At 47.4% G+C, this 13,733-nt stretch overlaps 1 protein-coding gene across 2 annotated transcripts in view; it reads left to right on the top strand.

Annotated features, from left to right (window-relative positions):
• BMP6 (bone morphogenetic protein 6) overlaps nt 1-13,733 on the top strand; it is a 107,042-nt gene that overhangs the window by 91,616 nt on the left and 1,693 nt on the right. The window contains exon 5 of one of the 2 annotated variants that reach the window (XM_068162977.1): nt 11,838-11,914. The exons of the other annotated variant lie outside the window; for it this stretch is intronic. Within the exon in view, the coding sequence (XP_068019078.1) occupies nt 11,838-11,914 (77 nt within the window). The remainder of the gene's footprint in view (nt 1-11,837; nt 11,915-13,733) is intronic. 2 annotated transcript variants of the gene reach the window in all.

Here is a 13,733-nt window from a genome sequence, read left to right as displayed (position 1 = left end):
GGTGCTGGAGTGTGTCCAAAGAAGAGCAGTGAAGCCGGTGAAGGGTCTGAAGAACAAGTCTTGTGAGAAACAGCTGAGGCAACTGGGATTGTTTAGTCTGGAGAAGAGGAGAATGAGGGGAGACATTACTGATCTTAAAAGCTGCCTGAAAGGAGGTTGAAGTCAGGTGGGTGTCAGTCTCTTCTCCCAAGTAACAAGCAACAGATTGAGAGGGAACAGCCTCAAGTTGCACCAGAGGAGGTTTAGGTTAGACATTAGGAAAAATGTCTTCCCTGAAAGGGTTGACAAGCCGTAGGGCAGTGGTGAAGTCCCTGTCCATGGAGAGATTTAAAAGCCATGTAGATGTGGTACTGAGGGGCAGGGTTAAGTGGTGACCTGGCAGTGCTGGGTTAATGGTTGGACTTGATCATCTTAACGGTGTCTTCCAACCAAAATGATTCAGTGGTTCCATAATTCTTACATACTTGTGTTGTAGGTGAGCTGTGCTATACTTGAGGTGGCCCTGTGCTGGCCATGGAACTGAGAATCTGCTGGGACACAGAGCCAGGTTGGGAGGCTCTGCAGGGCTAGAAACCAGACTTTGTATATGGCTGCTGATGCAGCCTTAAAATCACCTTTATGGCACTAAACCTGAGTTTTCATTACTACTAAATCAGGCAATGTGACTCAGAGCTCCAGAGAGAGCAAGTGTATTGGGCAAAAAGGGCCAGTTTTACATTGCTGCTTTCTTGAATATGCCACATGTCAGGCCATAAAATTACAAGATGAGGATAAAAGGGAGAAAATAGCTGTTTGCTCTGTGGTATCAAGGGTTTTTTTGAGCTCTACTAGCTGAAAGACAGCTTTAATTTAAACCCTGGAATTTGGCAGTTCAGTAGTCAATGAGGTATAGTTGAGCCTTTGTGGATTTAAGGTAGGGGAAGGGATGGGAATTTAAAATTAAGATGTATGTTTGGTTGGTTTCTGTGTTTAGAAAAGAGAGACTGCATCAGCTTATTTTCCTTTTTAAGTGTGACACTCTCAGTCTCTGTTCTCCTTAAGTTGTTGACTTAATAGCCTGACCATAGAACTGTTGAAGTTGGAAGAGACCTTCGAGATCATCAGGTCCAACTGCTTGCCTTGAGCTCACAATCCCATCACTACTGCTAAGCCTGTTCCAATGCTTGATAACACTTTCTGCCAAGATTTTTTTCCCAAGCTGCTGCTGCTTCCACAACACTGCTGTCACTTGATCATTCCCCACTAATGCTCATTTTTCCCAGGTGACAGTGGCATTGCTGTAGGGCCAAGAGCTGCATTCCATAGGACCACTAAAATGTCCCTTGTTTCCTGCAGCTGCAGAAGCTTCAGCCTCTGCGTGTGTTGCTGAGTTGTAGAACAGTGAGGGGATGCTGACCGCAGCAGGGCTCCTCCTGCCACCTGCTGACGCTGTGGCTGGCCACCAGCACCCACGTGTTGGTTTGGAGAACGTAGTCTCACACCCCACACATGCTTGCACCTCCTTGTAGGAAGCATAGTGTTTGTGATTCTTCTCCAGGCTTCTCTGTGATTTCTAAGGAATCTAAAGCATAAGTCTTTTGAGGAGCAGCTGAGAGAGCTGGGGTTGTTGGTGAGAGGAGTTTGAAGAGAGGTGGGAATCAGTCCCAAGGAACAAGCAACAGGACAACAGGAAGTACCCTCAAGTTGCACCAGGAGAGGTTTAGGTTGAGCATGAGGAACAATTTCCTGGATCAGGCTGCCCGGGGCTGTGATGGAATCATCTATGGAGGGGCTTAAAAGGCATGTGGTTGTGGTGCTGAGGGCCATGGTTTAGTGGTGACCTGGCAGTGCTGGTAACCTGTTAACTGTTGGACTTGATGATCTTAAAGGTCTTTTCCAACTAAAATGGTTATATGATATGATTATATGTCACTCAAGATCATCTGCTCTATGGCTTTCCCTGGCAGTGAGGTCAGGCTGGCAGCCCTGTAATTTCCTGGATCCTCCTTCCAATCCTTTTTGTAGATGGGCATCACATTTGTTAACCTCCAGTATGCCAGGACTACACTGATTAGGCAGGATGCTGCAAATGATGATGGAGAATGTGCTTGGCAAGCACTTCTGCCAACTCCTTCACCATCCTTGGGAGGATTCCATACACTTGTATGTGTTTAAATGGTGTAGCAGGTTGCTAACCATTTCTCTTGGAGCAAGGGGGCACCTCATTCCTTTCCTGTTTTCTGTCTTCCATCTCAGGGGTTGAGTACCCAGAGAACAGCTACTCTTGCTACTAAAGATCGAGGCAAAGAAGCTATTAAGTACCTCATTCTTTTCCTCATCTTTTAGCCCTGTTTCCTCCCATTGTTGTCCATTAAAGGGTGGAGATTCTTCTTAGTTCTCCTGCTGTTGATGTATTTATAGAAGTAGTTTTATTACCTGTCACAGCAGTAGCCAGATCATGTTCCAGCTGGGCTTTTGTCCTTCTAATTTTCTCCTTACAGCATCTCACCACATCTTTATAATCGTTCTGAGTGTCCTGCCACCTCTTCCAAAGGCCATAAACTCTGCTCTTGTTCCTGAGCTCCAGCCAGAGCTCTCTGTTCAGCCATGCAGGTCTCCTTCCTTGCCAGTCCATCTTTTGTGACAGGGGGATTGCCTGTTCCCGTGCCTTTTAGACTTCCTTGTTAAAGCGTGTCCAGCCCTCTTCAACTCCTGTGCACTTCAGGAACCTTCAGGATGCTTCCCTCTCTGCAGTATTGTATTCCCAAAAGACATCCAGGAAGTTGAAATTCCCCACAAGAACAAGAGGTAGTGATTGTGAAAGCTCTCACAGCTCTCACAGCTGATAGGGTCACCTGTAACAGACTCTCACAGTATTTGTCTTGTTGGCCTTCCCCTTGATTTTTATCCATAGACTCTTGACCCTTTCATCACTGTTACCAATTATTAGATAATCAAAGAAGCAGAGAATGCCAGGTTGGAATGGATCTCAAAGATCATCTGGTCCAACCTTTCTAGGTATAGTATAGGTTGTGGGGAAAAGGCTGTATCCCTCCTTGACATAGAGAGCCACCCCACTGCCTCTCCTTCCATATCTATCACTTTGGAAAAGTTGGTATCCATCAACTGGCAGCACTCCAGTCATGTTAGTTGTCCCACTACACTTCCATGATAGCTACTGTGTCATAATTGTTGCTGCACAATGACTTCCAGTTCCTTCTGCTAGTTACCCATTCTGTGTGCACTGATATTGGTGCACTTCAGCCGAGTGAATGGCCCTGCCACATGTTTTGGGCAGAGAGGCCCTAATTCCCACCAGCCTTTCACAGATGCTTCCATAGTGACCAACTCCTGCACCTTGGTTGTCACATGGATCACCATTCCCCACCTCCACTGAAATGGCCAGCTCTCAAACCTCACTAGCACACTATCCCACAGGTATCAGCATGCCACTTTCAGGCTTCTCAATATCATGCTTGGTTTCATCTCCAGCCCTCTTCAACTCTAGCTAAAAGCCTTTTCAATGAGCCCCACCAGCTCTTGCCCCAGAGGCACCAATGACTGATACACAGGTTTAGCATTAGAGAGATCTCAGGGATTTTTAGGTTTCCAGTTGTGTAGGTTCCTACATCCATGCCCTGATGATGAATCACAGTTTGGCTGGGAAAGCATTCATCACAGCATGAAGCAGGAGGCGAGCCCAGGGGCTATCCTTGCTCTTGTGAGGGTGCCCTGATGCATCTGGACCCAAACTGGATGCAGAAGTGGGATCCTATGTGTTGTCAGGTTTTTGGGGCTCTGTTCTTCCCCAGGCTAGGACTGATGCTGCCTATGAGGTCTTGAGGGCAAGTTCTCTTCTGCAGGGCAAGACTGGTGTTGATGCTCTTTTGTAGACTGAACCTTCCTTTCTCTGTGTTAGTGACTGCACAGGGTTTTCTTTCTTCAGTCCAAAAATCAACCCCTTTCTCAAAAGATGCTGTGAGTTGGGTTGGGGCAGTAGGTTCAAAAGGGCCCCATTTACTATCTAAATATGAAAAGCATTTCAAAACCTGCACTTTGGAGCTCATGAAGCATATTGCTGGGCTGGTACTGGGTTCGCTGAGCTGAGAGGGTTAGGGGCAGGCACGCTGCTCTGCGAGGGATTGGGACCCCGCTATGCTCCCTTTGATGTGTAGTTGTTGCCCTGTGGTTAGTACCAAGTGCTGTGATGCCAAGGTTATAGCTGTGGCATCAGAATCTCAATGTACTTTATTTTTCACCAAGAATGCTCATTTTCCTGTATTATAAACACAAAGCTGTGACTGGCTTACATAAAGCAGAATTGAGCAACCCCCTTTGACTCTAAAGTGCTTCGATAGAGAGTCATGCATCAATGCATTCCTAGAGACAAGCTCTCTGTGCTTCTGCAGGAGAATGTGCAGGAAGAAAAGGAAATATTGTGATCTGTTGAGGCAGAGAATGATACTCTAGCTCTGGCCCAGGACGTGAAGGAATGAGGTGGATGGGAAGAGCATGCAGGTGTTTGTCTGCTGTTGTCTGCAGGCTTTCTCTGGAGGTCCTCATGCTCTCTGACTCCAAGCAGACCCTCTAATTAACCTGAAGAGATGGGGACTCTGCCATGTAACAGGCAGTAACCCTCAAGCCTGAGGATTTGCTGCCTTACAGCCACCTTTCCATCAGTTAGGGTTTCTGTGTGGGGCTGTCTCCTTGTCCAGTAGTGACAAACCTCCTCTTCTGCAAGTCTGATCATCTTCCTGTCAGCTCTTCCTTATGGAGAACATTGCTTTTAAACATCTGACTTTGAGCTGAGTGATACTCACAGAACACAAAGTTTCTCTGCAAGTTCAAGTGAAACCTCCCGTGTTCTATTTTGTACCTGTTGCCCCTTGTCCTATCGCTGGGCGCCACTGAAAAGAGCCCAGCCCTATCCTCATGCCCTCCGCTATTTAGGTATTTATATGCATTGATAAATCCCCTTTCAGTCTGCTCTTTTCCATGCTGAAAAGCCTCAGGTGTCCTAGCCTCTCCTCGGAAGAGATGTGCTCTATGCCCCTCAGCATCTGTAACTTTGAGGGTGACTGAGCTCTGGAATAAAGTGCCCAGAGAGGCTGTGGAGTCTGAAGCCTTTCAAAACCCACCTGGATGCATTCCTGTGCAACCTAGTGTAGGTGTACCTGTGCTGGCATTGGGGTTGTACTAGATGATCTCCAGAATTCTCTTCCAGCCCCTACCATTCTGTGTGATTCTGTGAACACCCCTTTTCAGGTTCACTTTAGCCACTTCAAGGTGTCCAGGACTGGCATGAGGTGCTCCACAAGAAATGGAGGATCTCTTGAAGTGTCCTTTCCTCCCAGCAGATGTGCACAGCACGAGGCAGATTTCCCCATGTGTACGAGAACCAAACACAACAAAGGGCAACATGCACAAACACTGAAGGCAAATGAGGCCAAATGAGGCCAAATGAAAGGTAACAAAGCTGGTGAAGGGTCTAGAGAACAAGTCTTATGAGGAGCAGCTGAGGGAGCTGGGTGGTTTAGTTTGGAGAAGGAGAGGATGACCTCATTCCTCTCTACAACTACCTGAAAGGAAGTTGGAGCAAGGCGGGTGTATCAAGTGATAGAGCAAGGAGGAATGGCCTCAAGTAGTGCCAGGGGAGCTGTGGATTGGATACTAGGAACAATCTATTTGCTGAAAGAGTAGTCAGGGATTGGAACAGGCTGCCCAGGGTGGTGGTGGAGTCTCAGTCCCTGGAGGTGTTAAGAAAATGTTTTGACATGGCACTTTGGGACCTGGTTTAATGCCCGTGGTGGTGTTATGTCAACAGTTGGACTCAATGATCATAGAGGTCTTTTCCAACCAGAGCAGTTCTATAATGATATGATTCAAATGTTTTGGTGTTGACAAGGGTCTTGCTGATAAACGTCATTCTCCAGCAGACCATTTGGCCCTTAGTAGGATGCAGACTGGAGCTGGCGTTTCTCTGTGTGCCTTTGCACACAAGTCCGTGTTAGCCTGACATCTCCCTTTCTTCCCACCCAAGCAGAACACTTTCATGTGAAGTGGGCTGTTACTAACTGTGTGATCAGTTTACACCAGCTTTATCTGGCCAAATCACCAAAGCCAAACACCCAGAAGAAGGGGCCAGCCTTGGGAGACCTCTGGAATCACAGAAGCAATTAATTACCATGTGGAATTTGGTAAGCTGGCACCTTGGGGAGCAGCAAGGGTGTTCTCAGATGGATTGACCTCAGTAAATATTTAGATGTTCCTTGCCAGCACTTAACGTGGGAGAGGTTATAGGAAATCTAAGGTGAGTGCATAACTGTCTGTAGGAGGAAGACCATCAGGGTCAAGTTGTTCTCTCTCCCCTTTCAGCAACACAAACGTATTAAGAGAAACATCTGTGCTCACAGAAAGTCAGACTTGGGTTCTGGTGGAGGCAGACAATGTTAAGCTGCAGAGGTGAACCATCTTAACTGTGTTGTTTTAGCTGCATTGCCCTGGAAGTAGATTTTAGGTGCAGAATGAGGGGTTTGGGTTTGTTGGTTTTTTAGATCACTGTTTGCGGTGTGATTAACTGCAGGTCTCTGCAGACAGTCCATGCAATATTGTCTCTCTTATGAGGAAAGGTTGAAAGCCCTGGGGCTGCTTAGCCTGGAGAAGAGAATGCTGAGAGGGGCTCTGATCAACGTTTATGGATCCCTTGCAGGGTGAGTGTCAAGGAGAGGGCACCAGTCTCTTTTCAGTGGTGCCCAGTGATAGGACGAGATGCAATGGGTGCAAACTGGAACACAGGAAATTCCAGCTTAACATGAAGAAAAACTTCTTTACTGTGAACTGACAGAGCACTGGAACAGACTGCCCAGAGAGGTTGTGGGGTCTCCTTCCATGAAGACTTTCAGATCACACCTGGACATGTTCTTGCATGTCCTGCCCTAGGTGAACCTGCTTTGACTTGGGGCTGGACTCACATGATCTCCAGAGGTCCCTTCCAACCCCACCATTCTGTGGTTCTGCAAAGCAGAGTGCATAAAGCAGACGTGGCAGGCAAGCGTGTAACTGGGAAGAGAGGGCAGGAGAGCTTGGGGAGAGGATAAAGAGGGAAGAGGGCAAATCCAGGGAGAGGGGGCAGTGCTCATCTCAGGGGATGATCCAGGGCAATGGTTTTAAACTGGAGTAGGCTTTAAATTTGACATTAGGAAGAAGTTCTTTTACAGTGAGGGTGATGAAACACTGGAACAGGTTGCTCAGGAAGGTGGTGGAGGCTGCATCCCTGGAGACATTCAAGGTCAGGCTTGATGGCCCTCTGAGCAACCTGATCTAATTAAAGATGTCCCTGCTTCCTGCAGGGGGGTTGGACTAGATAACCTTTAAAGACCACCTCCAACACGATGGATTTTCTCATTCTATGATCCAACCAGGGAGCTGAGGTGCAATTTTAGGGGCAAATTTCAGGCAGTATGAGGGAGGACAAGTTCATAATACATTTTGCTTTGTGTATCTTGTTAAGCAGACAGGGTTTTTTTTTCCTGTCTATTTTCTTAAACTTGTGATTGCTCACAGCCTTCCTTCCCACTCCTGATTACTCTGCCTTCCCTTCTCTCTTCTCCCATTGCTCATTTGTGTTGTAGCTGGATTTGGAACGTAGCATTGTTGTGCCTCCTTAGATGTGAATACATAACTCAACTGTAACTCTTTCTCAGATACAGATAGTCTTCCCCTAAGCAAACAACGTGTTTCCCAGTGAAGAACAATGAAGTTGTGTTTTCAGGTACTTAAACAAAAGCCTTTGACCAGTAAAAGCATCTTCTGCTCATTTTTTTCCCCTTGGGACCAGATCATTTAGAAATGTCTCATACTAGAACTTTGCTCCTGGGCTGAGCCAGGGAGCAAAAAGCTGCATCTGAAAAAACAGCACACCACCCACCACACCCTGGTTTCTACTGGATATGTCTGTTTTGAAACGGAAAGTTGGAACAGAGAGACTCACCTCCATCCTCACGGCAGGGCACTCCTGAAAGAGCAAATGTTTGTGTTGCAGCAGCTCTGCTCACCTGATTAAACCCATGATTGAAGCGAAGCTATTGAAAGTCTGAAATGCAATCCTTAAAAGTTTAAACCCCAAACTGCTTCTAAAAACACCTCACTAATCTGTGGTGGTTTGGAGGCTGGGTTTGTGGCAGGGGGGTGGGGGAGAGGGGGAGCATTTCAGCCCCCGGTGTTAACTGCAACCAGCTGTCAGGCTGTGCTGCCCCTCCTGTCACTTGGATGTGCTTTTAGTATTATAGTTTTCCTTCTGAATAAATATTTGCATTTGTAGTTCACAAACTTTAAGGGGGGTAGTGGAGGGAAGGAAAAGAAAGGCTTATTCAGAGCCAAGGAAAAAGTCACTAAAAATATTTTTCTGTCCCAGCTGCTGCATTTGGGGAGAGCTGTGTTGGGAGGGTGCCCATTCTAACCGTGTTAGAGGTGCCAGGAGGGGCTGGTTGGCCAAAAAGCAGCAGGAGGCAGAAGGAGCATGAGCATGTGGTGGCTGCCTGCTGCTGACAGAAGCGTCTTTGCTTGCTAACGAGGCGTGTGAGAGGAGACACCGGAGGAGAACATGGGAAGTCTGGGTGCAGCTCTGGGATGAGCACACACATATTACTGCATGGACAGGAGCCTGGGCTCTCACACTGCTCAGCCCAATTTGTCACCATCTGTCAAGGGTTAGGGCTGGGCTGGCCACCAGACAAGTGACAGACACCCAAAGGGAAGAGAAAGGGAATAAGGGAGAGACGCTGATGGGTTGGGAAAGAAAACCAAAACAGCTTTAATGAAATAACAATAAAATGTAATAGGTACAAAGAGATACAAACCAATACCCAGCCCAACCCCTGATGGCAATGACATCACTGTCACCACTGATGCTAGGGGCAGGCCTTGCGAAGTCTCAGACTGGACTCAGTGGCAGATGAAAACCAGATTCAGGAGCTGGATTCTGCAACTGGATTCAGGAGTGCATGGATTTGGATTGAAGGCAGAACAGACAGAGTCTTCCTCAGACATTGGCCACTGAAGAAGGGGCTTGACCCTTGTGATCCCTCAGCTTTATCCTGAATATTATGTCCATGGGCTGAAATCCCTTGTTGGTCAGTTTAGGGTCACCTGTCCTGTCCACTCCTCCCTGCAGGTGCTACCTCTGACCTCCTGCAATCCAGCATGGGGCACAAGAGGCAGCAGTGATCTTGGTCACGAGAGCAAGTCTAAGCAAGAGTTTTGCTGCCCTTGGCAGTAACTCTGACCATCACTGTTACCGCTACATGAAGCAGCCACTGTCTGTGCAAACTTGCTATGAACTTCAGAAAGCTGTCACTGAGAAGAGACTGAGCTGAGAATTGAGATCAGTGAACAGAATTAGTTCTGTTCTAGCTCAGACCAGGACACCGTCTCCTCCTCAGGTGCTTCCCACCAGGCACAAAGGGCAGGTTCAGCAGCCACAGCTGATGGCCAAGCCACCCCACTGAGAAGGTGGTTTCTGTGGCTGCTGTGCTGAGGTCCAGCAGCCATCCAAGGCATGACAAGATCAGCTACCACCCATCAAGACTGAGTTTGTGCAGCCACCCCAGCGTGAAATGCTCCTCTGTCGCAGCTGAACTCCTCCGCTCACTGCGGCTGCAGGTGTTCACGTGCAGGGCTGCCTCTCTCTCCACATGAAAAGGGGAAATTCCACTCGCTGTCAAAGGATGCATTTTGTAGGGCCACTGGGAGCAGCTCCTGCATGGTCAAAACATCCTCATATGTTGCACTATGGCAAGAGGGAAGGTCTCTGTTGAGGGCTTTCTATGCTGCACCCAAACTTTTCTATGCAGTACTGGCATAAGGAACAAGGTAATGTTAAGAGGGTGTCAAATCCTGTGTCTTCTACAGACAAGCAGCTTATGGGAAGGGCAAACTTGTTTTTCAGGTCATAGCTTGTATAGGTCCAAGAGTGGAGGCGGTGCATGGAGCTGTGTGTGATGTCTTGGGCAGGTAGAGAGGGATGGGATCGTGGCTTCACTGCCTGTGGGACATCGTAGCTGTTAAGGCACAAGGTGATGATTAACCTCTCAGGGGGTATATTCTCACATTAAGTTTTGAGCTTACTATCTAAGGTGGCACATGTTGGGAGTTGTGGCTGAGGAAGCAGGGCAAGTATGAGCACCCAGCAGGGATGGAGCCTGCACTGGGCTGAAGAAATAGATTTCTTTTGAAGAAGTCATTTTTCCTGGAGGTGTTCTATACGCACTGCTTGTCAGGTTCTTAAAGGCAGGTGAAGGAATTATAACCAAGTCACTGTTCCTTGGGTGCCAACTGGCTGGCTGGCAAGGCCCAAGAAGTGGTGGTGAGCAGAGTTAAATACAGTTGGTGGCTGCTCACAAGTGGTGTTCCCTAGGGCTCAGTTTTTGGGCCTGTCTCATTTAGTATCTTTATCAAAGATCGGGATGAGGGGATTAAGTGCACCCTCAGTGAGTTTGCAGAGGACTCCAAACTGGGCAGAAGTGTTGATCTGCCCAAAGGTAAGAAGAGCCTGCAGAGGGAGCTGGACAGGCTGATTGATAGGCTGAAGCCAATTATATGAGGTTCAACAAGGCTGAGTGCCAGGTCCTGCACTTAGGTCACACCAACTCCATGAACACTCCAGACCTGGGGAAGTGTGGCTGGAAAGCTGTCTGGTAGAAAGGGACCTGGGGATTCTAATCAACAAGCAGCTGAATATGAGCCAACAGTGTGCCCAGGTGGCCAAGAAAGCCAATGGCATCCTGGCTTGTATCAGAAATGCTGTGTCCAGCAGGAGTAGGGAGGTGACTGTCCCTTTGTACTCAGCTCTGGTGAGGCCACACCTCCAGTATTGTGTCCAGTCTGGGGCACCTCCATACAGGAGAGATATGGAGGTGCTGGAGTGAGTGCAGAGGAGGGCAACGAAGCTGGGGAAGGGCTTGGAGAATAAGTCTTATGAAGAGTGACTGAAGGAGCTGGGGCTGTTTAGTTTGGGAAAGAGGAGGCTGAGAGGAGACCTCATTGCTCTCTACAGCTACCTGAAAGGACATTGTGGAGAGGCTGGTGCTGGTCTCTTCTCATAGGTAGTTAGTGATAGAACAAGAGGGAATGGCCTCAAGCTTCCACTGGGTAGGTTTAGACTGGACATTAGGAAAAATATTGTCACAAAAATAGTGGTCAGGCATTGGAATGTGCTGCCCAGGGAGATGGTTGAGTCACCAACCCTGGATGTGTTTCAAGGAGCTTTGGATGTGGTGCTTGGGGATATGGTTTAGAGGTGAACCTTGTAGACTAGGGTTGTCACTTGGACTTGGTGATCCTCAGGGTCTTTTTCAACCTGAATGTTTCTGTGATTCTGTGATTCCCCCACATAACTAGCAGTAGGATGAGAGATAGCAACCTCAAGTTGTTCCAGAGGATGTTTAGTTTTGATACTAGGGAAAAATTCTTTACTGAAAGAGTTGTCAGGCATTGGAACAGGCTTCCCAGGGCAGCAGTGCTGGGAATCACCATCCCTGGAGCTGTTCAAAAAATGTGTAGACATGGCACTTCAGAACATGGTTTACTGGTCATGGTGGTATTGGACTGATGGTTGGACCCAATGATCTTAGAGGTCTTTTCCAGCAGAAACAATTCTGTGAGTGTTTGATTGCCATACACATCTTGGAAGCTTCAGCCCCGCTTTGGATGTCCCTCAACACCCTTACCCCTTTGGCTGCTGAGGGAGCTCGCCATTTCTCACTGCTGAGCCCACACATATCTGGCCAGCTGTGCCTTCTGGGGCTACTTTCTGCCTGGTTTACTTTCTAAATTCCTAGTTTGCTTTTTTCTTTTAACAGATTACAACAGCAACGACCTAAAGACAGCGTGCAGAAAGCATGAGCTTTATGTTAGCTTCCAAGACTTGGGCTGGCAGGTGGGTGATGTTTCTTTCTGGGTAAACTAGACACATTGTTATGAAATGTTATCCAAACAGTGTCACAAATAGTTCCACTCAAGGATGCCATTCTGCTTTAAAATGTCCCTTGTGTCTCCTTACTAAAGCCAGGCCCAGGGAAGGGCAAATAAATATTGCTAGTTGTGACATTTGATAAGATCCAGAGGAAGCTGGATACCTTATGAGATTCACACAGACAGTCGCTCTGTGTCACTCATGGGAGTCACGCCGCGGGCACGGGCTGATATCTGTGTGCCTCTAATGATAAGCAAACAAATTCAGCAGTGCTTTTAACCAACTCCAGTGTCTTCTAGACATCAAGTCTGATTTGTAACTTTGGCCATTGTGTTAAAATCCTCCACCCCTGCCCCGTGATTAGGACTGGCTGTGGTAGGTGGGCTGAAGACCGGGTTCAGTTGCAACACTGTGAGGCCAAAGAGTTGTTTAGGACCTCCAAAGAGTTGTTTAGGACCCGGCTGTAGTATCATCAAACTTAAGTTTTTCAGAGAATGTCCTAATTTTATTTTTATTTTTAATTCTCTTTTATTCTTTCCCATTGCCATCAGCTCATGTCTTTACCAGGTTATAATTCAAGATGCCATGGGTTGTCCTAGCTGCTTCTGTAACAACCCACACACGAAAGTCCTCTCCCAGCTAATGGGACAAAAGCAGTTTTTTGGAGCTTATGATGACTCTACCCTCAACTGTGGCTGTGAGCTGACTCCATTCTCTAGGACTTGTTAGTGGCTTTTCCTTTTACTTATCAAATCACAGAATGGTTTGGTTAGGAAGGGACCTTTAAAGGTCACTTATTCAAACCCTGCTGTGCAGTGAGTAGGGACGTCTTTGTCTTGTGCACAGTCTTCCCACCTCCTCCTTAGCTTGTTTGCCCTCTTTCCAGGCTTACTCCAGTTGTGAAGTTCACAATCTCAAAGGCACTGCCTTCACTTTTTTAGTTGGAGGCTTGAGCAGAAAGATAAGATGCTGCCACAGGAAGGCAACAGAAAGGGTTCCTTGCAGGAGCTGGAATCCATATCCTTCTTGTTGTAAGGAGATGATGGAGGCAGGGCAGCAGACCCCTGCAGTTGTTGAGCACTGCTGTCGCCTTCAGAGCATGCATCAACTTTTTTAGCAGGTGCTTCCCTCATTCTGGGCCAGCAGGACTAGGGCAGGCAACCACCCACAGAACAAGAGGACACAGTCTCAAGCTGCACCAGGGGAGGTTTAGGCTGGATGTCAGGAAGGTCTTCACAGAAAGAGTGATTGGCCATTAGAATGGGCTGCCCAGGGAGGTGGTGGAGTCACCATCACTGGAGGTGTTTAAGAAGAGACTGGATGAGGCACTTGGTGCCATAGTTTACTTGATTAGATGGTGTTGGGTGATGGGTTGGACTTGATGATCTCAAAGGTCTTTTCCAACCTGGTTAATTCTATTCTAAAGATCTCTTCTAACCACAATGATTCTGTGATTCTGTATCTTATTTTAGTCTGTACTGGCTTCTCTAGCAGGAGAATGACTGTATTATGAAAAGCAGCTCAGTTATTAACAGGGAGCAAATTCTGAGTGAGCTACTTCAGTAAAATAAAGGGGTGGATTTGCTGTGCCCAGGTATCCTCATAACAGCAAAGAGCAAACTTGGTTAGCGAAGCTGCAGCAACACTCTGGCTATAGCAAAATGAAAGCTAACCCACGTAATTGTTGTCAGGTAAAGGGGAATTCATCTAAGAATTATGTGCATGTACCACTATGTCCTCCTGTAGTGTGACACCAAGGGAGCTGAAATGTCTCCTACCAATT

This window comes from Melanerpes formicivorus, unplaced genomic scaffold (genome assembly GCF_026170545.1).
Source record: "Melanerpes formicivorus ecotype bairdi unplaced genomic scaffold, bMelFor1.0.p_v2 SCAF_69, whole genome shotgun sequence".
In the NCBI taxonomy this organism is placed as follows: Eukaryota; Metazoa; Chordata; class Aves; order Piciformes; family Picidae; genus Melanerpes; species Melanerpes formicivorus.
Note: the sequence above shows the minus strand (reverse complement) of the source record. Positions and strands in the feature narration are given on the sequence as shown.